The sequence below is a fragment of the Eumetopias jubatus genome, unplaced genomic scaffold (genome assembly GCF_037043125.1).
Source record: "Eumetopias jubatus isolate StellerSeaLion01/CBP00866 unplaced genomic scaffold, mEumJub1_p1.0 scaffold_2, whole genome shotgun sequence".
Classification (NCBI taxonomy): domain Eukaryota; kingdom Metazoa; phylum Chordata; class Mammalia; order Carnivora; family Otariidae; genus Eumetopias; species Eumetopias jubatus.
The window spans coordinates 69,422,304-69,447,635 of NW_028274808.1; the positions used below are offsets into that span (position 1 = coordinate 69,422,304).

At 39.2% G+C, this 25,332-nt stretch overlaps 1 protein-coding gene and 1 long non-coding RNA gene across 2 annotated transcripts in view; one reads left to right on the forward strand and one right to left on the reverse strand.

Moving 5' to 3' along the window:
• The window catches only part of RXFP1 (relaxin family peptide receptor 1), a 93,198-nt gene that overhangs the window by 45,084 nt on the left and 22,782 nt on the right, over positions 1-25,332 (reverse strand). Inside the window, exon 2 of the mRNA XM_028104361.2 lies at positions 14,328-14,465. Within this exon, the coding sequence (XP_027960162.2) occupies positions 14,328-14,465 (138 nt within the window). The remainder of the gene's footprint in view (positions 1-14,327; positions 14,466-25,332) is intronic.
• LOC148164846 (uncharacterized) lies at positions 762-12,849 on the forward strand. Its single transcript, XR_015767010.1, has 3 exons — positions 762-849; positions 3,851-3,931; positions 12,731-12,849. It is a non-coding gene; the product is annotated as an uncharacterized LOC148164846 (long non-coding RNA).

A 25,332-nucleotide genomic window follows, 5' to 3' on the forward strand; every position in this document is an offset into this window, starting at 1 on the left:
TTAACCATCTGAGCCACCCAGGCGTCCCTTGATTCCCCCATTTTAGCAGAGAAATTGAATATTAGCACTTAGCACTGAGAAAACTTGTGCTTAGCAAATACCTACTATACTGTAGTAGGTACTTTATTTTGTCCACATAACTCTATCTGATCATTATTGTCATTTCCATTTACAGGTGGAAAAACTGCTTCTAAGAAGTTTAAGTGAAACACTAAAAATTATTAAAGAGTTAAAACAGTAAAATTATTTTCACATTCTCTTTTCTAAGTCAAATACATGATTTATCAGTTGATAGTCTACCAACAGAATTCCAACTTTTGCGTGATGTCAGCTTTAAATAGTTATTACTGTTTACTACCTATTTTTCTGTTGTCTATTTCATTTCCATTATTGAGGCTCTTACATCAGAATTGCGTGAGCTATACAAAGATTCATTAAAATAACAACCAGAAGTAGTTATTAACTGAAATTTAAGTTCATTGCTATTGTTACTTATGGAATAAGTGAGAGCATTGTAAATCATTAAAATATTACTAAAAATTAATTTAAAAAACAAATTAATTTTCATATTTATGTAATGATTTTTATATATTTATAAATGTCATAAATAAAACAAGTAAGATAAGTCATTTGGCTCTGGCTATGATGAGGCATTAATTATTTTTATAAGCAAGTTTGTTGTGTATCTACAGAGCAAGGGAGGAAGTGGTTTGCAAAGGTCTGAAGAATTTCTCCTTGCAGGCTGCCAGTGCTTTGTTGGTTTTGTAGGAGGGGGATGTACACACCCCATGTTCATGTTCACGTTCTGAGATATCCACCCAGACCTCAGAAAACAGCAATGGAAATCAGGTGAGGTGACAGCATTCCAGAACACAGGGCTGTTTCTGTGGTTAGTGTTTCACTGCTGCTAGGAAATTTATGAGATTAGGGGGTTGGGTCAGTGCCAGTAGATGTTGATTTTCATTCACTCTGGTTCTTAGCAGGCCCTGTATTGAACTGAACTTTTACAAATGAACTATTTCAATGTGCTGCATTTTTACCATTAACTTACAGTGCAGTGCTTGAAATCACGGGTTTGGGGCCCTGTGCTAATCCTTGGTCCCTCACCATTGCTCTCTAATTTAAGGGGTTCACTGTATATGGCCTTGGCTGCAACATTTAGGTCCAACAAATTCACAGAGTGTAGTTATTTATGCTGCTTCTCTTTTTCTTTTTTTAAAGATTCATTTATTTGGGGCACCTGGGTGGCTCAGTGGTTAAGCAACTACTTTCAGCTCAGGTCATGATCCCAGGGTCCTGGGATCGAGCCCCGCATCAGGCTCCCTGCTCAGCAGGGAGCGTGCTTCTCCTTCTCTCACTCCCCCCTGCTTGTGTTCTCTGTCTCGCTCACTCTCTCTTTCTTTCAAATAAATAAATAAAATCTCGGGAAAAAAAGATTTATTTATTTATTTTAGAGAGAGAGCGAGCAGGAGTGGGGGGGTGGGGGTGGAGAAGGGCAGGGAGAGGAAGAGAGAACCTCAAGCAGACTGCCCTCTGAGCACGGAGCCCTAGGCAGGGCTCAATCCCAGGACCCTGCGATCATGACCTAACTGAAACCAAGAGTTGGACATTTAACTGACCGAGCCAACCCAGGAGCCCCTCTTTTCTTTTTCTTAATCTTATTCCTTTCCTCTCCCTTTCTACCTTATTGTACCTCAACACAACACACACACAGAAAAAAAGGGAGTGAAAGAAGAGGAGAAGAAGAGGTGATATCAGGATAGATGTGGGGAATTTTAGAATGCAGAAGGAAGTGGGATAAACCTGCTTATACTTCCCCAAGATAGAACATACCTTTTTCCAGGGAGATCTTTTTTTCAACAGCAACATCTTCAAACACACAAGCTTTTTAGTAATTAGCTTTTACCTTCCCTTCCATCTTCCCAAAGCATTTGCTTCTTCCCACCCATTACTTCCTCCCACCAGAAGGCAGGAACATAGAACATAGGAATTGTAGCCAAAGTTGCAAAATTGGAAACTTAGCATTTTTAAGAAAACAGCTTTTGGTATGTGTGTTTCTATATTTTAATTCCTTCATTTTTAAGGACGTGTGGGGCAGTGAGCAGAATGGTTTTTCATACTTGAGTAATGATCCCCCTGAAGTTTGATTCTCTGATTTCTCTTGAGGTATCCCAAGGTAGCGTAATGAGTGCTGTCCTCAAAGAACACTGTGGTAGGGGTTATGGGTTCCTATGTGTTAGTATTGCTGCATGAACAGCATTGATGACAGATATATATTTACTAAAAAAATGATTTTTCTAGCTAAAAAATGATGTAATGATGCTAGTGTTAAAAAGGAGACAGCAGGCCCCAAATGGTGTCACTGGTGCTAATCCCCACATCAGCAAACCGAGACTTAATACCTAACCTAACGGCAGTCTTAACTCCCCAGGAATGTGACCTTTAACCAGCCAACCTGAAATTTCCCGGTTAGCACTAGGAGGTAATCTGCTGATAACCCCCTTCTGTTTCTCTTAGGAGGGCAACCTTGCCTAAAACAATGCATTCTTTGTTAATAATTTCCTTTTTTTGGTTCCCCCTCTGCCTTTAGAAAACTTTTCTTTCTTTTTTTTTAAATTTTATTTATTTATTTGAGAGAGAGAACATGAGCGGAGGAGAGGGGCGGAGGGAGAGGGAGAAGCAGACTCTCCACTGAACAGGGAGCCCAATTCAGGGCTCAATCGCAGGACTCTGGGATCATGACCTCAGCCAAAGGCAGACGCTTAACCGACTGAGCCACCCAGGTGCCCCTAGAAACCTTTCCTTTTCTATGGCTCAACAGAGCTTCTTTCTACCTGCTAGCTTGGATGCTGCTTGATTCATGAATCATTAAATAAAGCCAATTGATCAATTTATTCAGTTGAATATTTGTTATTTAACACAGTGTGGATAAAAATTAATGACACAGACCAAGAAAAATCTGGTGTGCATGCTGCATGGGCTCAGTAGATATTCGCTGAGTGAATGAATGAATGAATGAATGAGGCTCTATCCTCAAACACACTTCAGAGAAAATCCAGTCTCTTCTTCTACAGTAAAATTTGGGAACTGGGGCACTTACCGAAAACACAGTTTTCCAGTCTCTTCCATTGGACATTCTGATTTACGTGGTCAGTAGGGGGTCTAGGGATCTATATTTTTCATAGGTGTCCCAGCTGAGTCTTAGAGCCAAGGTTTGGGAGAACTGCATTAGGAAATTCACCCCGGTCAGCTACAGCCCTTCCCACATGTGGTGGAACACAGCTTGATTTTGTAACAGAAAAATCCTGTCAATCAGAGGAAGCATATTTCTTTTCCTTTAGCAAAATTGCTGACTGTTAATAAATAATGAGTAGTCCAAACACTTAAATAAGACTAATGCAAGTGGTCCCTCATTTAAGGGCACGTTGCTTATATCTTTCTTATTATACTTACTGTAATCTGTTTCATACTATGCTTATTTATATGTGTATTTTATCTCCTTATGAGAGTATAGTAGGAAATAATCTTAGAAACTTAAGCATTTTTTATATACTTCAGTGACTACAGAGTACTTTTTAGCATATTTAAAATGTGGTATAGGAAATACTAAAACATTATTTCGCTTGCACCAAGTGTTTGTTATAATTTAGTTTTATGGAAAACTGGATTACACATCAATGAGAATTCTGGACAAGGCACCTCTCCCGCCCGTGTTCTCAGATTCTCCTGGCACTGGTGTGGGGTGCGGGGCAGGGGTGGAGGTTCAAGGGATGAGGTCTGGACGTGAATGGGAAAGGCCCAAGTTTCTTTTCTTTCTTCTTTTTTTAAAATATGTTTTTATTTATTTTAGGTAGGCTCCATACCCAACATGGGGCTTGAACTCACGACCCTGAGATCAAGAGTTGCATGCCCCACTGACTGAGCCAGCCAGGTACGCCCCAGGTCCAAGTTTCTTGAATGCACTAAATTGCTATGGTGCTATTATCAGGCTTTCCTCAAATAGTTTCCTGGGTTTCTCCATGAGAAGAGAGCTCTGTGGTGAAATATGTTTAGAAATACTGCGTCCTATATCTCCACTTAGGATTAATAATGCATGCTGGCAGGAGGAAAGGAGAAGTCAGGCATTAAAGAAATATCTTGAATTTTGTTGAATTCTTGTTATAAGACGCCATACATTTTGGAAAGTGTTTGCTTTTGCATTTGCATAAGAAAGAGTATGCCTAGATCACTGGTTTTCAAAACGTAGATCCAGGACCAGCAGCATCAGCATCACTTGGGGACTTGGAAGAAAAGCATATTCTTGAGCCACACTCCAGGGGCATTGAATCTGAAACTGGAGATGGGGCCGAGCCATCTAGGTTTTAACAAGCCTGATCTGCTGGCCTGCTCAAGTTTGAAAACTGCTGCTGTGCACTGATTAATCACTTTCTAGGTGTTCTGAATATGGCAATAAAATTGTCTATGCATGGGAAAGTGAATCATTTCAAAATGTTAATGAGTGTGGGGTGCCTGGGTGGCTCAGCCGTTAAGTGTCTGCCTTCGGCTCAGGTCATGATCCCGCGGTCCTGGGATTGAGCCCCGTGTGGGCCTCCTTGCTCAGTGGGAAGCCTGTTTCTCCCTCTCCCACTCCCCCTGCTTGTGCTCTTTCTCTCGCTGTGTCTCTCTCTGTCAAATAAATAAATAAAATCTTAAAAAAGGAGATGTTAACGGGTGTGATATTCATCTGCTGTGTTCGTTAAACGCAGATTTCTGGGCTCCTGTACCACCTACAAGTTCAGCATTTCAGAGGGTGGAGCTCAGAACTCTAGCGCCTCTCACCAGCCCCCAGGACAATGCTGCAGCTAGTTCTGAGACCTGCCTTCCCAAAAGTTCGCACAGATTTGCAGGAGCCACTCCTTTGATATTTGGGTTTTGAATAATCAAAAGTTAAGGGACTTGAGTCTCTGAGAGGAGGCCAGAACAAAGGAGGATATAAGGATGCTGCACTGAACGGTCTTGTCTTTTGTTCAAATGAAGGCGTTAAGTCCCATGGGTTACAGAGCATACCTGCTTATTGACTAATGAATGAATAATTTATAAAGTTTGGATTTACGTAAAGTGGGGCATTCCTGATTCTTAGACATTTACTCAATTCTCAGCACCCATTCTTGGGATAAATGGAGAATCTTTTTCTCAGAAAGTAATGATCCCCAAAGTAAAGGTGCCCAGGGCCATTAGAATAAACCTTTGGACTGCTGGCTGGCCAGGCAGAACAATTCTCCCAGCTAACTATGTGACAATAGTAGTTTGCTGGAAAGAATGCAGTAGCCTGTTTGTAGGCTTTTAATACCTTTGGACGCAACTCTGAAGAAATTAAGGTGTGTGACGTTATCTTGGGCCTATTTTAAAGGAAATTAAGGCCACTAAAGAAACTGTCCTTTGTGGCCTATCTAGTAGGAAGTGCTCTGAGATGGAAGTTTTGGTGAAGTTAACCCAAACATTGTTAAACATTGTTGGATAAACAGTGAGGTTAAATTGAGGTTTGTCGGGAAGCCTGGGTGGCTCAGTCGGTTAAGCGTCTGCCATCAGCTCAGGTCATGATCCCAGGGTCCTGGAATCGAGTCCCGCATCTGGCTCCTTGCTCAGCAGGGAATCTGCTTCTCCCTCTGCCTGCAACTCCCCCTGCTTGTGCTCTCTCTCTCTCTTTCTCTGACAAATAAGTAAAATCTTAAAAAAAAAAATGAATTGAGGTTTGTCAAGCAAAGGGGGAAAAAAAGAGAGGAGCAAACCGAGAAACAGACTCTTGACTGTAGAGAACAAACTGATGATCACCAGACGGGAGGTGGGTGGGGATGGGTGAAATAGGTGATGGGGATTCAGGAGGGCACTTGTGGTGATGAGCACCAGGTGTTGTATGGAAGTGTTGAATTACAGGTGTTGAATCCATACTACACTGTATGTTAACTAACTGGAATTTAAATAAAAGCTTAAAAAAATAAACTGAGGTTTGTCTGTATAGAAAAGTCAAGGGTTCAGCTACTTAGGTAGTGCCCATTCTATTTTGAGAATAAGAGATCGAAAACCACGTATTTTTGAGCATACAATGCATGCTTGTATATTAATACATACTCATGACCCATGTCACTTTTCCTCTTGCATTTTTAACCTTAAAAAAGGTAAGTCACCAACTTTAAGTGGAATATTCTAAAGTGAGAAGAGCTAAGTTCTACATCAAACTTCCTGGCATTGCCATCATTCTGACACCTGGATAAAAAGCTGTATTTAGGAAATGAAGGAATATTTGATGTTCCAGAATTTTCAATTCAGGCTCAGTTACAAATTAAAGGAGTCCTTGAATACACTTCAAACGTTCTTAACATCTTTTTAAAATTTAAAAATATATGTTATCACCATCACACTCGTAAATAAATACTGTGTATCTAATTCTCATAGGTTAGGAAGTGTCAAGCCAGTGACAGGAAAATATTTTGGGGTATTAACAAAGTTTTTCTTCCCTTGAATTTTTTGCATTCTCTGTCCTTTTACCTACAGCAGGCAGCTAAATTTTTCCACTTTCATTACCTTGGGGAAAGGACAAGCAGAAGCTTGCAGATAACAAAAGGAGTCAAATTCTTAGCAATTGATTTTCAAAGGCCTATATTTGAGCATTGAGATTTGGAAAAACAAAAAAGGAGGGCGGGCTTTGCTGTTCCTCATCTGCACAAGATACCTGGACCAGAGAAGGAGAGAATGGAAGGGTCTTCTTGCCCTCCCTTCTCCCTAGGCAGCAGAATCTGGGGGAAACCAGAAACTCCTTACCTTCATTACATCTGCAAAGACCTTATTTCCAAATAAGGTCACATTCTGAGGTTGTAGGTGGACATGAATTTTTAGCAGATACTAGCCTACTACACCACTCAAAATGTATTAGAAGAGATTTCTATTTCCCCTGTGGATGATAGAAATACTAACATGGAAACAGAATAACAAATGTCTTCATCTTTTTTCCTGTAGACATCCTTTTCCTCTGCTAAAGTGAGGAATGTTCAAAGAATCTACTGAGGGGGGCACCTGGGTGGCTCAGATGGTTAAGCGTCTGCCTTTGGCTCAGGTCATGATCCCAGGGTCCTGGGATCGAGTCCCGAATCGGGCTCCCTGCTAGGCAGGGAGCCTGCTTCTCCCTCTGCCTCCCTCTCTCTCTCTCTCTCTGACTCTCATGAATAAATAAATAAAACATTAAAAAAAAAAGAATCTACTGAGGGATGGTATCAGAGCTTGGGTCCTCATGGTAGAGTAATTCAACTTGGCTCCAATAGGGGGATGAGGTGGGTTGATGTGACTTCGACGGAGAGCCCTCTTTGTATGACCATCTGCTTATAATACAAAAGAAGGAATGCTAGCAAATTTCTAATCTGGAAATGCAGAGTTCTTTTTATTTTTATTTTTTTAAAGATTTTATTTATTTATTTCAGAGAGAGAGAGAGAGAATGAGAGATAGAAAGCACGAGAGGGAAGAGGGTCAGAGGGAGAAGCAGACTCCCTGCTGAGCAGGAAGCCCGATGTGGGACTCGATCCCGGGACTCCAGGATCATGACCTGAGCTGAAGGCAGTCGCTTAACCAACTGAGCCACCCAGGTGCCCCGGAGTTCTTTTTAAATAAGAATCTAGAGGTAGTGAATAAATGCCATAGTATCTGAGAATTTGATTCTACTTTATTATTTCATTTTTACTACTGAGTTAGTACTCAGTTTAAAATGGACATAAATGATTTCTCGGTGAAGGTTTCACCTTTTTCTAATCCAATTCCCTCAGTATTTACCCAGATGTATTCTCCCAAGTATCTGAGAGTTTTAGCTGAAAAAGCGAAAGGTCCCACTTTTTTTGATTTGTCATTCTTGCAACAAATACTGCTCTAATGATTCCTGAAGTTTTTTTTTTTTTTTTTTTTTTGGTCCCTAGCCTTGTTTGATCGCATCTGTGACAGTTCTGAGAAGAAAAATGGGTTAGTGATACATGGCAAAAACATATGGAAAATTGTGTGGGAATATATCAAATGGTATAACTCAGGGGAAAAATTGTTCATTTTCATATTGAAGCTTATCAGTAAGGATCAAAGTTATAAAAATGGTGCAATTGATTTTGACAAATGTGTGTCTGTATATGTCTATGAATTCTGTATTGCCCAAATATTTTAGGAAGAAAGGGATTTTTGTGAATGCAGTGGAAAACTTTAAATCTATTGCTTTTGTTTGCATTGTGTCCATGAAAAATGTTCAGTGAGTAGATGTGTTATATTTTTTATACTGAGACATTTTATTTTATTTTTATATTCAGTAAACTATCCCATTATCGAGAAATTATTTTTTAAAAGAAAACTGGGAATTCAATAGCCAAATCAGAGTGCTTCTTTAAAATGCCTGTGATAATACAAAGGTTGTATTTTTTTTCCAAATATATTTAGTTCATATTCCAGTTCAATACATGAGGAATCAGTTTAATTTATTTAATGGTGTTTCATTTTCTTGGTGACTCTGCTAAATTTTATTACTACTATTTTGATTTGACTTACTTTTCTATTTTAATAATTATTATTAGTGTCAATGTTAAGTAGCTTGGAGGTATGTTTTTGGATATATCTTAAAAGTTCTAATTAAGGAAAAGTAGTCCCCTTCCATTACAAAAAATTTTTTTATTTGGCAATATGCTGTTAAGTCGTAAATGATCCCTCTAAAATTGATTTTTAGCTGTGGGTTTTTCTTTAATTTATATGTTAAGATACTGTATTTTATGTGATTATAAATATATTTAATGATGCTTATTCAAATATGCATGAGATTTACATATTTTGAAAAGAACCAACTTTCTGACTTAATTTAATTGGCATTAAACAGAATATAAACATGAATATCTTAAAAATGAACAGCCAGGGGAACACAAATTACCCAGACACTATAAAATGAGAAGAAGGAAAAAAAAAAAACAACCCACAGCTGGTGAAGGGGATTCGGTAATAAGATACAAGAGAAATAACTGCATTTCATCATTTTTATCACCCGGGGCCCTAAAGGTGGTGGTGAAATTCTGTTATCCTTCCTGGGATGTCCTAGCCTACTCACCCATGGACAGCAACAGCGTGTCAGCTGACCATGGTTGAGGTTTTGACCAGAGTTCAATTTTTTTTTAATATATGTATTTCTAGATGACTGCAACCAATGCAGTGTCAGGGTTTCTTACAGAAACGAACACATTTGATTATAATGATAATGGAGTTTGTTAGCAAATGAGCATGCTGGCATACCATGGAACACTTGATTCTCGTTTATTTCTACTGATGTTCCTATTTCACGTGTATTCCTTATTTTCTGCTCGCTTGGGTGTCGGTCAGTGGTTCTCAAAGTGTAGTGTGCGTCGGAATGACTTAAAGAGCTTGCAGAAACATTGTTCAGCCACTGGCTGAGTTTCGGATTCACCCGGGCTGGTCTGGGGCCTGAGAACTTGCATTCTTAACTTCGTGGCTAATGCTGAGGAGTTTGGTCCAGAACTACACGGGGAGATTCGCTGGTCTAGATGAATTTCAGGAGAGATATATTTCTTTTCTTTTTTTAAAAAAAGATTTTATTTATTTATTCATAAGAGACAGAGAGAGAGAGAGAGAGAGAGAGAGAGAGAGAGAGAGGCAGAGGGAGAAGCAGGCTCCCCACTGAGCAGGGAGCCCAATGCGGGACTCAATCCCAGGACCCTGGGATCATGACCTGAGCTGAAGGTAGACACTTAACGACTGAGCCACCCAGGCGCCCAAGAGATATATTTCTGACATAAAACCAGTAATAGTTTAACATAGTATTTGTTACATAGACATGTTTTCATAAGAAGAGATTATGATTTCACCCATATTTCCAAAACTAGATTTGAGGGTTTTCAAATGTTGGCAATGGTGAATAAAGGAGGTTTTAAAATAGTATACTCTTTTTGGTCTAATAAAAACATTTTAATATTAATTGCTTTTCAAATGTCACTTGTATTTTTAATTAGTATTTTTGATTAAACAAAATGCTGTTCATTTTCATATGCCAAAATTTAAGGTCTTTATATACATCTATAGCTAGAACTTGAGTTATTTCATCTGTGACCTGAATATTTTATTTTTATGAATGAATTCCCTGCTCATGTCAGAGGTCCTTAAGACAACAAATTAGTAAAACTTTCAGAACAGATTGCTTATACTATTTTGACTCAACTTGTTTCACACTTCCCTTCATACATACAGACCAGGATTTCCCTGTTTTGAAGTCCAGTCAAATATAAGCAATTCCTGGGATCGAATTAAAAAGATGTAAACTCGAGAGTAACTACTGAATATAGGGGTCAATAATCTGATCTGCACAGATTGATTCCCTGATAGATAGATAGATATAGATACATGTAATTCACTTAATTCTCACAACAAATTTATTATTCCAATCTCACAAATAAGGAAAATGGGACTGAGCCAAAAAATGATTTGCCCAGGCAGGTAACAACATACAGAAAGAGGCACTTCTAGGATCTGAGCCTGAGCTTTCTGATGCCTGGTTGAGGAATCTTCCAACAATTCTGTTTCTATTTAAAGAGAAATCAAAGAAGGTAAGGAAAAGTCATTATTGTTGTGATTATTTTTGTAAACTACTGACAATATAATAATTTTACACGAGTGAATTCTGAGTGCTAATTGGGGGAAATTGATTCCAACTCAGGATTAAATCGTTTTTTAGGAGATTTCTGTTTTAGTCAATGACAGGGATTAGGAATCTTTTTTGCCTTTTAAAAACTATAAAACCTTTTGCAAAGGTTTGATGTTATGGATACTTTTTATTGAAAGTCTACATGTGCACAAATATACAGCATTTTATAGTTTCCAGGGAATTCACAGAACCCCCTGAAGATTTTCTTTCTTTTTTTTTTTAAAGATTTTATTTATTTATTTGACAGAGAGAGACACAGCGAGAGAGGGAACACCAGCAGGGGGAGTGGGAGAGGGAGAAGCAGGCTTCCTGCTGAGCAGGGAGCCCGATGCGGGACTCGATCCCAGGACCCTGGAATCATGACCCGAGACGAAGGCAGAGGCTTAACGACTGAGCCACCCAGGCCCCCCCCCCCGCCAAGATTTTCTTGAACCTCAGAGTCTACTTACAATAAAATACAAGCCACTATTCTGGGATACACAGCCCAAGGGTGCAGTAGGGGTGGCAGGTATCTATTGAGTGCCACATAGAAATTAAAAGCAACTGCTTGGGTTTTTTTCTTTGGAGGTAAAGATATTAAAATCTATTTAACAACCAGTTTATAAACTTAATGAGGTGAGCGAAATGATAATTAAAGTCTAATTTATGAATATTGTGATAGACTCCGTTTGAGAGAGAAAAGAATAGAGGAAAAGACAAGCATGAAAGGGAAGTTGAGAGAGAGTGAAAAAAGGGATGGGGACAGTTACGGGGGCAGAATGGAAGTGGGGAGACACATGGAAACGATAAGATGGAATGAGAGAGAATGGCTCTCAGATCCAGAGAGCTGAATAAAGACTGGGAGGGAGAAAAAGTCAAAGAGGTGGAAAAAGAAGAAACCATGATGGGTGGATACATCTCTAACCCGACTTTTATTCCGATTGGTATTGTTTTCACAAGAGTTAAGTCCATCCTTGTCACCAGAACTCAAATTCTAAGTATAAAGGAATAGGCCTTAATATTTTCTCTGTTGTATTCTCTCTATTAAAATTCACCAAGATAATTAATCAGGATAACTAACATAATTAAGGTGCAAATCTACAAATCTACACAGTTTACCTTCCCCCCCCCAATAAACTATAATTACATTTTCAGGAGATGTGGGAAAACTTACCCACCTCCTGACTATCCCATAATCAATAGGATACACGTGCACCCACCGACCCACACACAGGCACACACACATCTACTTGTATGAACATGTAACTACAAAAGCAAGCGTATGGAAAAATATCATTCCTTCAAATATGAGCTGCTGTTTCAATAAGTAAATAGACAAACCATGGTTGTTCCTAGAGATATTTAAATTGTTTAACTAACAGGACTTCCTAAAGTCACCACGTGGGGACTCTGAGTCATTGAGAGTTAATATCAATGCTTGTGGGAAAAGCAATCATAATAGCACCCGTGGTAGAATTTGCAGAAGAGGCTGCAGTCCCTGCCTTCCCTCTGCGCAAGCCCCTGGCAGTGTGCCTTTGCAGCCCCTCTTAGCAGGGGTAGGGGCCCATTTGACCCCTTGAAACATGGCCGACCTTGTGACTCGCTTCGGCAAGGACGTGGGGCGAGTGCGCCGTTTTTGAGCCTAGGTGTCAAGAGGCCTTGTACGCTTCCAGTTCACTCCTGAGTGCCATGTCTCTACTGCGGGAACAAGCTTGGCTTGACCTGCGGGAGGACCACTCTGGAGCTGAGTCACTCTGGTTATCTCAGCCGAGGTCCCAGGCATGACGACAAAGCTGATCCACAGATAACCGCAGATGCCTGAGAAAGTCCAACTGAGCTGAGTTGTTGACCCACCGAATGGCCAGCGAAATAGATGATTACTTCTTATGTCACTAAGTTTGTAATAATAACAGCTCACTGATACACAACTTAACATTTACTGAATGCTAATTAGGTGTCAAGTACTGGGCTGAGCATCTTAGATACAGGATCTCATTGAATCTTTTGAAGACTGGGTGGTCACAGATCCTTTTATTATTCTCATTTCACAGAGCAGAAAACAGCCATTTTAACCCTCTTCATAGCCAGAACTGAAGTCCAGATCTCCCGAGCCTGATCTCCACATCTGAATTTGCTGGATGGTAAATCCTGAGAAACTTGAGTAACTAAGTATCACGGTGAGGATTGTTACTTTTGTTACTTGGTTTCTTTAAATTTAGCACTCAAGCAGGAACTCCCAAGCTTTTTTTTCACTGAGAAACTACTTTTGGTGGCAAATTTCCTGTTGCACGAAGTTTTTTCCTGCTTCCTGCCAACATTTCCACTGGTGGGAAGCCCTGAAGCCACTTTCTCTATCTGAACTGCTCGCAGCTTGAGAGTGGCTGGCAGTGGGCAGAACACTGTTTTCTTTTCTTCTTCTTTTTTTAATTTGTTCAGTATTCAGGTATTTTAACAAGATAGAGTATATATTTTTATATTACATATAAAATTTTATATTTATATATACTTGTATCTAATATATATTTAATTATAATCACGCATATATATTTAAAAATATATTTTTAAAGAAGAAAACACATATGTATAGCCATCCAAATCAAAGGCAATTTTAGCTTAAGCTCACCAGTTTAGAAAGTGTGTTTTGAGTTAACCTCCACCATCTAGAGACAATGTTCCAAACATTGAAGAGTTAACTCCTTCAAAGTCGTGCCTTAAAAAGTCTCTAATACTTCAGGGAGTGAAGACATCAAGTCCTCCTCAATGTATTATTTAGACAGCACTTCAAATCGTCATGCCTGTTTTTGTCCTCCAAAAATAGTACCTTATTTCTCCATGAGTGAGAAATCTTATTATATTTACATTATTAACCAAAGCCCATTTTCCTAGTGAGTCAAATCCAGCCAACTGAAGTTCTTTTATACATTTGTGTTTTTGAGGCTTCAGAAATTTGAACAAAATTCTAACCCAAAGCCAAGTTTTCCAGATATTCTTGCTGGCTGGAAGCCCTACTTGTTGGCTTTACAAGATTATAAATATGATTGTTGGTTAAGTAATAGGTAGGGAGGACTTAATTGTTTGTTCTTTTCTAGGAGGTCTCTTTTGTCCTTCAGAACTGTAGTCAGCAAAAGATAAGAAAGGGCAATAGCCGTTAACACTTAACTAGCACTTGCTGTATGCCTCTTTCTTCTAATCTCTTACATATAATCTTCCCAAATTCAAAGGGTCAGTTTCCAAACCCTTTCCTAACATGAGAAAACGGAGGCAAAGAGAGGCTAAAACACATTCGCAAGACTACATCATTGGTTATCGTTGTACCCGAGTTCAAACCCGGCAGTCTGGCTCCAGAGCCCATATTCTCAGTTTCTACACCCTTCTGCCGGTAAGATGCTCACTGGACCGGTTTGCGGGATAAAAAACTATGTGCACAATCACCACTTTCCTGAAATATTGGCTGTGAGACTAACACATTGAAAAGAATGGATGTTTTAAGCTAATAAAAGAAATGTAAGATTTCCTTAAGTGACATCTATTTTGTATTTCAACTGAGTTTTCTCTTTCCCCTTTTCTCCTTGGGAGATGTGTCAGCGACTTCAGTTCGCTGCGTCCGCCCCGGGTCCGGCGGTGACTACGGGCGGGCGCTTCACTCACCGCAGTTGTCCTCATCAGCCCGGTTGCCGCAGTCGTCCACTCCGTTGCAGTGAAGTAGCTGAGGCAGGCACTTGGTGATATTCCCACAGGGGAAATAGCCGAGGGAACACTCGACATCCTGCCCGCTCCCAGGAACCACTGATGAAGAACGAGGAGAGAAGGTTAATAAAAAAACATTTCAAAAAGTGGTTTTCTCCCAGTATCCTAAAACAGGCTCTCATTCTGTCAGGTATAGATGGGAGCCTCACCTTGCTCACTAGCCTGAGGCCAGCTCTTTTCCAAGAACCTCCATGCTATTGGGACGTTCTTTTCCATGTTCCCAGAAGATGCCAGGAATCTCCTTTCTTTGCCTTTTCTCGTGTTGTTTCCCACGTGGAATGTCACATATAACCGTCCTCCTGCGGTTGGTTGTGGGAGCAGGACGGGGCGGGGGGGCGGTGGCGTCCCCCCTGCTCCCACAACCAACCCTTCTTTTTCTATGAAATGTCTGCCATACTTTAGAGTTTAACTCAGTTCCTTTCTTCTCTTTCAAAAACCTCTCAGCCAATCATTTAAAAAATCAGGAATTTATTGAGTTCTCAGAATCAAGGTTGGTCTGGTACTAGAGGAAGAACACATAGAGACCATCAGGAAAGTACATGCACCTGCTCACTCACAGATTGGATAGTTCCTATGTGTGAGGCTTTGTGCAAGATTTTGTGCAAACTGCACTGAATGAAATAAAGTTCCTGCCCTTTCCAGATGGGCTTTTTTCACTTAGTAACATGCATTTAAAGATCCTCTATGTCTTTTTATGGCTTAATAACTAATTTCTTTTTAGTACTGAATAATATTCCATTGTCTGAATGTACCCACAGAAGGACATCTGTAGGTTGCACCCAAATTTTGGCAGTTATGAATAAAGTTGCTATAAAAATCCATATGCAGGTTTTTGTGTGGATATAAAGTAACGATGCCACTTTATAACCTCAGATTTATATAAACTTTGAAGATTACTGGGGACTCCCAAATGTAATTCTGTTGCTTATTATCCTTATCAAGTTTGTACCTGCTTGGAACTTTCTCGAATATTGTCAATTATAAGAAATAAGAACAGAATAGCTTGAACTGTCAATAGCATTTATTTTGTAAAAATGTATTTGTAATCTGTCATCAAGACATGAAAAGAATAAAAATGGCTATTTTCTTTGTAAAGATGCCGCAGGACATTTAATAACAGGGCAAGTGACATTTTTATAGAGAAGAAATCTAGTTATGTCAGGTTTTGACTGTACTTAGTTTTTCAGAGCACATCATTTGTTGAAGGAAATGGTTAAATCTATGTAATAATGAGCTATGTTGTAAATAGTACTTTCACTTGTGAAATTATTTTAAAATTATCAATATTTTTTTCAACAAACTGATTAAAATTAAGTCAAAGGATTTGTGTACCACTGGATGTCACTGGTAGAACATCATACATTTCAGAGACTTCAAGTGTACATAAAATAAGGTTAATTTGTGTTGATACTGACTTTTGATATCTTTATTAATGTCTTAAGAACAAAATTTAAAATTTAAGGGTTTCAGGGATGCCTGGCTGGGTCAGTCCATAGAGCATGAGACTCTTGATCTCGGGTTCATGTGTTCGAGCCCCACATTGGGTGTGCAGCTTACTTAAAAAAAAATAAAAATCAGGGGTTTCAGAAAAATTCTTTGATGAATTGTCAGCCTTCAGCCACAGTTACTGTTAGAAGATGTTTTAACTAGACATACCTGCCTGTGTTTTCATGCTGCTGTTTTGAAAATTCTTCCAGAGTAACTTATTTTTATGGATATTATGCTCTTATGTCCTATCTTTTAAGTTTATCTTTAGAAGCAGATACAGCTCTTCAATGATTGTGCCATGAAATTAACTCCACGTTTTTATAACATTATGATTCAAAGATATATTTAAAGTCTTAAATAGTGATATTGGGTGCCTGGGTGGCTCAGTTGGTTAAGCGAATGCCTTCGGCTCAGGTCATGATCCTGGAGTCCCGGGATCGAGTCCTGCATCGGGGCTCCCTGCTCAGCAGGGAGTCTGCTTCTCCCTCTGACCCTCCCCACTCTCATGTGCTCTCTGTCTCTCTCATTCTTTCTCTTTCAAATAAATAAATAAATAAATAAATCTTTAAAAAAATAAAGTCTTAAATAGTGATATTTTAAAAATAACTTTATTTTGAGGTGGTATCAAACTTAAAGTTTCAAATATAGTATAAAGAATGAATCCCCCCCCCCAAATCATTTGAGAATAAGTTTCCGATCAGATGCTCCATCACACCTAAAAATTTTGGTTGTGTTTTTTTCTATAAGCAAGGGCATTCTCCTACATAACCAAGCTAGAACCATCAAAATAAGGAAATTAACATTGATGCCTTACTACCATGTCAACCTCAGAATCCATTCATGTTTCACATATTGCTCAAAAGTCCTTTATAGTAAAAGAATCTAGTTCATAATCCTTGCGTTTAATTGTCACATTTCTTTAGTTTCCTTCAATCTATAGTTTCTTAGTCTTTCTTTATCTTTTATGACCTCGACACTTATGAAGATTGCAAGTTGAACATTTTGTAGAATGTCCCTAAATTTTGGTTGTATGATATTTCATCAAAATTAGATTTACATTATGCACCTTTGGCAAGAAATTCACAGAAGTGATGCTCATTTCAGCCTGTTATGCAAGATTTTGATTTGTCCCATTACTGATGATGATCACTTTGGTCACTTGGTTAAGGTGATGTCTCCAAAACTCCTCCACTGTAAAGTTAGCTTTTGTAATTAATAAGCATTTTGTAGGGGGGAATTCCAATTCCCAGCCAACACTAGAAGGTTCAGTCTATTTTTTTCCCTTTACATATCTCTAACTCCCTTCTCTGACAATGAGAAACTGCTTTCTGTTATCCTTAATATAGTTATTATCTTGACAGATCCTCTTCCTGCATGGTCGCCCTCCTCACCCCCATTCAGTTCTGACTCCTGGTAATGGGCATTTTTCCTATATGAGCACTCTCCTTGCCCTGTTAGAAACCTGATACACGATACCAGACACCAGCTCCCTCCGTGGACACCTCCTCACCCCAGCCTGGCCCCAAAATTCCTCTCTGGGCTAGCACAGCTCCTCTGTCTCGCTCAGCACAGAAGGATACCTTTCTCTGATCACCAAATAGCTTTAGGGCTCCATGATAGAATGATAGAGTAAGGGGCCAGTATAAGATGGTTATCGGAGAATTTTGCAGTTGAAGGGGATCATATTATGCCACCCCAAAATATGCCACTTTGGCCTAAGTATTAAGACAGTTAAAGACAGTTAAAAACAAACAAACAAACACAGGGAGGGCTCTCTGCCCTCCACCATCAGTCTAAAAGCAGGGCAAAAATTTCCCTTTTTGAAGGTGTCTTCTTCCACCTTCCATATAAGGAGGAGAACAACTCTTGTCACTGGAGATGGAAAGTTGGCACCAAGGTGAGTCTGCACAAACAAACCTTACTAAAATAACCTTTTTCTTCCAACTTGGGACTAAAATCTTAATAATAAACATTTTTTGGAGGCAAAGTTCCTAGTGGTTTATCATTAATGGAATAAAACTTAGCTTTTACTTTTTGACAGACCTTGACAGAAATGCACAAGCACTTACAATTTTGTCTAGGGAACTCATGAAAATGCCAACTCGAAGGTGAAATTATAACCCTTATTGTGAAACAACCTTAAATGTTAATATGGAACATTTTAATATGGTTGCTCTGAAGTCAATGCCTAAGGGCATCTCTGTTCAGTTAAATCTAAAATAAAGTAGGTGAGTGTAATTGGTACATTTCATTAAAATGTTTATTGTGTTTCTGTTCAGCTATGACTCGTGTAAACACTAAGGTAAGAGTGTCATTGGATTCTACAACTTATTTCCCGCATTTGAAATCCTTTTTATGATCTCTGGAAAATATGCAATATTCTATTTTCTTAGATAATTACAGCATCAAGACTATAGAGATAGTTTACTAAATACCTTGTTAGGAAGTAAAATAAACACACATGTGTGCACACACATGCATGCACATGCGCACACAAACTTTCCCTACATTCAGTCCTTTTATTTTATTTTAATATTTTATTTTTTTAAATATTTTATTTATTTACTTGAAAGAGAGAAAAAGTGCACAGAGGGAGAGTGAGAGGGAGAAGCAGACTCCCTTCTTAGCAGGGAGTCTGACACGGGGCTCAATCCCAGGACCTTGAGATCATGACCTGAGCTGAAGGCAGATGCTTAATCGACTGAGCCATCCAGGCGCCCACAGTCCATTTATTTTAAAAGATAATTTCTATCTTAAATGATGACTGCCGATAACTATTTAAGATATATTTTTTAAAGATTTATTTATTTGTCAGAGAGAGGGAGAGAGAGCACGTGCATGCGCACAAACAGGAGGGGGGTGGGAGGCAGAAGGAGAAGCAGGTTCCCCGCTGAGCCAGGAGCCCAGTGTAGGGCTTGATCCCAGGACCCCGGGATCATGACCTGAGCCTAAGGCAGACGCTTAACTGACTGAGCCACCCAGGTGTCCCACTATTTAAGATATTTAAAAACAAAACAAAAATATCAGTCACAGCAGAGGTTTGTTAGATACATGGGGCAATTTCGGAACTATATATTCACATATGTATGTTGAACAATAGTCTGTATAGTTTGATCTGATTTATATAAAATAAAGGCGATATAATACTTGTGTTTATAAAATGCTGATGTATTCACAACAAACCGTCAACAGTGGTCGTCTTTGGGAAGTGGGACCAGTAATTGCAGGACAAAGGGGAGATTTTACTCTGCAGTTTATATCTTCAAGAAAATTTGGACTTGTTTTTTAAAAGCGAGTACTGCTTTAATAATAATAAAATAATCAGGTTATTTACAAGCAGTTCAAATGTGTGAAAATTTGGTTTCTTAGCTATAGATTAAAAAATCTCACTTGTAATAGTAGTTAGCTCTCTTTAGACCTTTTGAAACAAGGTAATATAAGGTCAGTGGGTCTCAAACAGGAATGATTTTTCCTTGTACCCCAGGGATCAAATGGCAAAGTCTGGAGACATTTTTTATTGGCATGACAGGGAGAGGGGAGGGCTGCTGTTGGCATCTAAGAAGTAGAGTCCAGGGATGCTGGTAAACATCTCACAATGCATAGGAAGGCTCCCCCAAACAAAGATCTCTCTGTCCTAATGACAGTAGTGCCCAGGTTGAGAAACCCAGGACTCGGCATTGTTGAAGAATCAATGGGAAAGCACTCCATGACTGCAGACTACTAACACATGAGCTCACTTGCAGAACAGGCAATTGATTAATTAATACTCAGTGGCTATTCATCTTCTAGTAGAGACTTTCCAATAGATTTTAAGAGATTTTAGAAGTAGACAGACGTTACCAAACAGAGGGACCAGTGCAGCTGTTGTGTCTCTGGATTGCTGTTGTTTTGACAATTGAGAAAGCGGCCACACCTTGTTATGTCCACTAATGCCAGGGAGGACGTTCATGGTAGTTAGAAAGAATAATTTCTTAGCTATAAGGATTATTAAACAATGGATTGGATTACTGAGACGGTCTCTGGAGGTTCTGAAAAGTTGGATAGATAATTTAAGTATATTTTGCCAAAAGTAAAAGAATCAGCCACAAAACATTTTCAGGCCTCTTGAACTAGTTCCATGAATCTATGAATAACAAAACAGATGTTTAAAAGGAAGGATTATTTGGGGCGCCTGGGTGGCTCACTCATTAAGCGTCTGCCTTTGGCTCAGGTCATGATCCCAAGGTCCTGGGATCGAGCCCCACATCTGGCTCCCTGCTCCGCGGGAAGCCTGCTTCTCCCTCTCCCACTCCCCCTGCTTGTGTTCCCTCTCTCGCTGTCTCTCTCTCTCTCTGTCAAATAAATAAATAAAATCTTAAAAAAAGGAGGTATTATTTAAAAGGACATTTTAGACTTCAAATTTGAGCGTTTGAGATGTGTGCACTCTGTACACGCAAAAAATCTTGAAAAAAATTCAATTGTATATACCTCAATAAAGTTGAAAAAACAGCCAAAAAGAAAATTTATTTGTCCTGACAAAATTCAGGTACTCAACAGCTCTTAATGATATTGCCTCAGCCCAGTTTCTCTCATTTTAAATATTTTATTATGATTTTTTTCATAACTTACACTGCTGTGGATAAATTAAACATAGTTTCCCAGGAATTATGCCTTTCTCTAGGTGGAGAGGATTAAGAACACACTTACCGTGGGGCGACTGGGTGGCTCAGTCAGTTAAGCATGTGACTCTTGATTTCAGCTCAGGTCATGATCTTGAGGTTGTGAGATTGAGGCTCTGTGCTGGGTGTGGAGCCTGCTTGGGTTTCTCTCTCTCCCTCTGCCCTTTCTCCCTGCCTCCCCACCCCCCACGCATGCGTGCTCTCTTTCTTAAAAAAAAAAAAAATTACACTTGTCATGATGAGCACTGAGTAATATATGGAATTGCTGAATCATTATATTGTACACCTGACAGTAATATAACACTGTATGTTAATTACACTTGAATAAAAAATAAAATACCATTCTCCCAACTAAAACAAACAAACCGTGCTTCCAGCAACAACAACAAAGAATTATGACTTTATCGTTCTTTGTCCTGATTCCAGTCTGACTTAAGGTCTCACACAGAACTGACCCAAGGACAGACTGCAGTCCCCAGATGTGTCATGCACATTGCTGTTTCCTACCAACAAAATGGCAGTAAATAGGCAGTGTGATTTCCTCATTTACCTGCCAATATCTTATACTTTCTTAGGACTCACATATCACCTTCCTCTGAAAGCTTCTATTTCTTCTCTAGGCTGGATTGTATACCTCTTCTCTGGTTTCTTAGCATCCTGTACTTATCCCATTTTAACAGCCCCCTGTTGCACTATATTATAATTGTTGTCCACATATGTCTCTCCTGTCAGCATTCTGGGGGCAGAGAGGCTGTGTCTCAAATTATGGTCATATTCCCGTGCTTAGGTAGCATAAGATGGCAATCAATACTTATGAATGAATGAATGAATGAATGAATGAATAAATGAATGAAAGAATGAATGATATGTGGTGAATTGAATTAACTGGAGATGGACTGAATTTTCATTAGCATTATCTGCCCATTCTCACCAGCTTAATAGTTCATGCCCTATTTCACTCATATCCTCCCTATATCACTAGTCTAGGAGAACATAAGAACATGCCATTAAAAATAACTTCCCATAAAAACCAAGATAAAAGAACCTAGAAAAATAAAGCAAAATGTCTTACATTTTTATTAAGTTCATGTCTTCCATATATTTCCATTAAATTTGATCTAATTTTTAAAAATCTCAGCTTACATAAGAACTTCTTACTAAGTATGTCCCGCGGCAAGAGAAACAAAAGCAAAAATGAACTATTGGGCCTTTATCAAGATAAAAACTTCTGCACAGCAAAGGAAACAATAAAAAAAACTAAAAGGCAACCAAAGGAATGGGAAAAGATACTGCAAATGACATATCTGATAAAGGGTTAGTATCCAAAATATATAAAGAACTTATCAAACTCAACACCCAAAAACCAAATAATCCAATTAAAAAGTGGCAGAAGACATGAATAGACATTTTTCCAAAGAGGACATTCAGATGGCCAACAGACACATGAAAAGATGCTTAACATCACTAATCAGGGAAATACAACTCAAAACTACAATGAGATATCACCTCACACCTGTCAGAACAGCTAAAATTAACAACACAGGAAATGACAGGTGTTGGTGAGGATGTGGGGAAAGGGGAAGTCTCTTGCACTGCTGGTGGGAACGCAAACTGGTGCAGCCACTCTGGAAAACAGTACGCAGTTTCCTCAAAAAGTTAAAAATAGAAGCAACATATGATCCAGCAATTGCACCACTGGATATTTACCCCAAGAATACAAAAATACTAATTCAAAGAGATACATGCACTCTGATGTTTATAGCAGCATTACCAACAATAGCCAAATTATGGAAAGAGCCCAAAATGTCCATCAACTGCTGAATGGATAAAGAAGAGGTGGTATATATATAAAATGAGATCTTCTCATTTTCAACAACGTGAATGGAACTAGAGAGTATTATGCTAAGTGAACTAAGTCAGAGAAAGACAAATACCATGTGATTTCACTCATGTAGAATTTAAGAAACAGAACAAATGAACATAGTGGGGAAAAAAGAGAGGCAAACCAAGAAATAGGCTCTTAACTCTAGAGAACAACCTGATGGTTACCAAGGAGAGGTGGGGAGTTTGGGGGAGGATGGGCTAAACAGGTAATGGGGATTAAGGAGGGCTTGTTGTGATGAGCACTGGGCATTGTATGTAAGTAATGAATCGCTAAATTCTACACCTGAAACTAATATTGCACTATATGTTAACTAACTAGAATTTAAACAGAAATTTGGAGAAAGAAAAAAAATCTTGGCTTATTCGTGGGGTCTTAGAATTTGGTGGGATAAAGTTTGAAAATAACGGCTGAGGTTTTTTTCTTTCCTGAAATTTTTTTGTTGCATGGGCTCTTCACTTATTTCAGTGATATTCATTGTTTTTTGAGGCGGGCAAGTATAGCTGAGAACCAAGGAATACATTACTACTGGAATTAACTTATAAACTTTTAGATGAAGCGTTATTATTGAAAGCCTGGATTTCCATTGCAAGAGCCCTCAATTTTTTTTTAAACTTTAATTTATTTATTTGAGAGAGAGAGAGAGAGAGAGAGATCATGGCAGGTGGGGCAGAAGAGGGAGAGAAAGAATCTCAAGCTGACTCAGCGCTGAGTGCAGAGCTGGCCTTGGGGCTTGATCCCATGACCCTGAGATCCCATGACCTGAGCAGAGACCAAGAGTGAGATGCTCAACTGACTGAGCCACCCAGGGCGTTCCTGCAAGAGCCAGAATTTTGAGGAGAGAATATTTCTTTTCCTTTAAGCTCCAAAGGCTGATTTGTGTGGAGAACTTAGAACATAAAATTTATACATAAACCAGAGTGAGAATGCATATGTGATGGTTAGTTGTATGTGTTAACTTGGCGAGGCTCTAGTACCCAGTTTTTCATTCCAGTACTAAGCTAGGCATTACTGTGAAGGCATTTTGTAAATGGGATTAACATCTGCAATCACTTTAAGTAAAGGAAATTACCCTGAATAATGTGGGTGGGCCTCATCCAATCAGTTGAAGACTTTAAGAGCAGAGATTGAGGTTTCTCTGCGGAAGAAGAAATTCTTCCTGTGGACTACAGCGTCAGCTCCTTCCCAAGAGTTTCTAGCCTGATGGATTTCAGACTTGACCAGACAGACCCCACAACCAAGTAAGCCAATTCTTTGAAATAAATCTTACTATATATCTATATCTACCAATCTATACATATAAATGCATGTACACATACATATGTATGAGCATATATGAAAATAATATGAACATAAAAATCACCATATGTATGTATGTGTATATATGTATAGAGTGAGAAATATATAAAAATAAAAAATATATATATCCTATTGCTTCTTTTTCTCTGGTAGAACCTTGACTGAATAAGATGAGGTAATTTTCCTGCCTCCCAAAGATATTCATCAGAAGAGGAAATGGATTGGACGGAATCTCCGTGCCTCTGGGCTGGGACCAAATAATCTGGAGGGAAGATCAAAAAGTAGTAGGAAATTATGCCCTTGGTGAGTAAAGAGATCACAAACTTCAGTGGACCTTCTTCACCCCCACTACATAGTTTGACCATGGTAGAATAAAACAGAGATGTGTTTAAGGATAAAGACCTGAGCACTCCTTTTTACATTCTCTTATTTTATGAAATCCTGGACTGGAATGGAAAGGTGTCCTGAAATCGACGGCACTCCCCAGAGGGACAGAAGTAGCGGGGGAATGAGCCAGCCGACTGGGAGAGGTGGGGGAGGAAGCTGCAGACTGCCCCGTGTGAGGCAGACTGCGGAAGAGTGTGGGGGAGCAGATGTCTCTGCAACAGAGATGACAGGAATGGAGAACCAGGTACCAAGCATGCGTGGTGTGGTTTCCTGTGTGAAAGATCCCCCAGTGGACAAAAGGACCAAAAGCCAGATGCCCCGCCCACCCGAGGCCAGATGACACAAAAAACATGGTGCAGTATAGATCCCACTTCTGGAGAGGAGAGGAGACATTGGAGGTGGAGAGCTTTGACTCAGGCAAAATATTTTTTTTTTTTAAGATTTTATTTATTTATTTGAGAGAGAGAATGAAAGAGAATGAGCACATGAGAGGGGGGAGGGTCAGAGGGAGAAGCAGACTCCCTGCTGAGCAGGGAGCCCGGGACTCCAGGATCATGACCTGAGCCGAAGGCAGTCGCGCCCGACTCAGGCAAAATATTAACCCAAAAGATATTGAAAGGAATAAAGTAAGAAAACAGAAGTGATTGGATTACCTGGAGGCACATTAAGTTTTCTGTTATGCGCAGCAGTGGGCATTCAGGTCAATTTCATTTATTGGGAAATTAAGTTCCATGATTCTAACCCCTAAGTTCCTAAAAGGAGTTTCACTATTTCTGTATTACTTGTGTCTAAATTGTATTGTTGGAGCCGCATTAAAAAAATGGCATATTCTATTGTGTGTATATTTTTTAAAAACAGATTTAAATCAAGCACTGTGGAGTTCAAAGTATATTTTAAATGGGTTCTTTCCAGAATTACAGAATCACTGAGATGAATTCCAACCTTAATCTACTCAAAGGCTACCAAGCTGCTACCATGCAAATCCTTTCTGGAAGAAGGTAACTCCTTAAGCAAAATGTGTAGGATTAGCTCGTCCTGATTGCTAGGAAAGAGCTGCTTGGTTTATTTTGCATGCTCAGTGACGGGCTATTCCTGGGAAGCATTTGGAAATCTTCATTGAAGGAATAAGTAGTAGCTCTCCAAACAGAGCAGTTGCGATTCACAAATCTGGCTGTTGTTGGTTTGCAGAAAA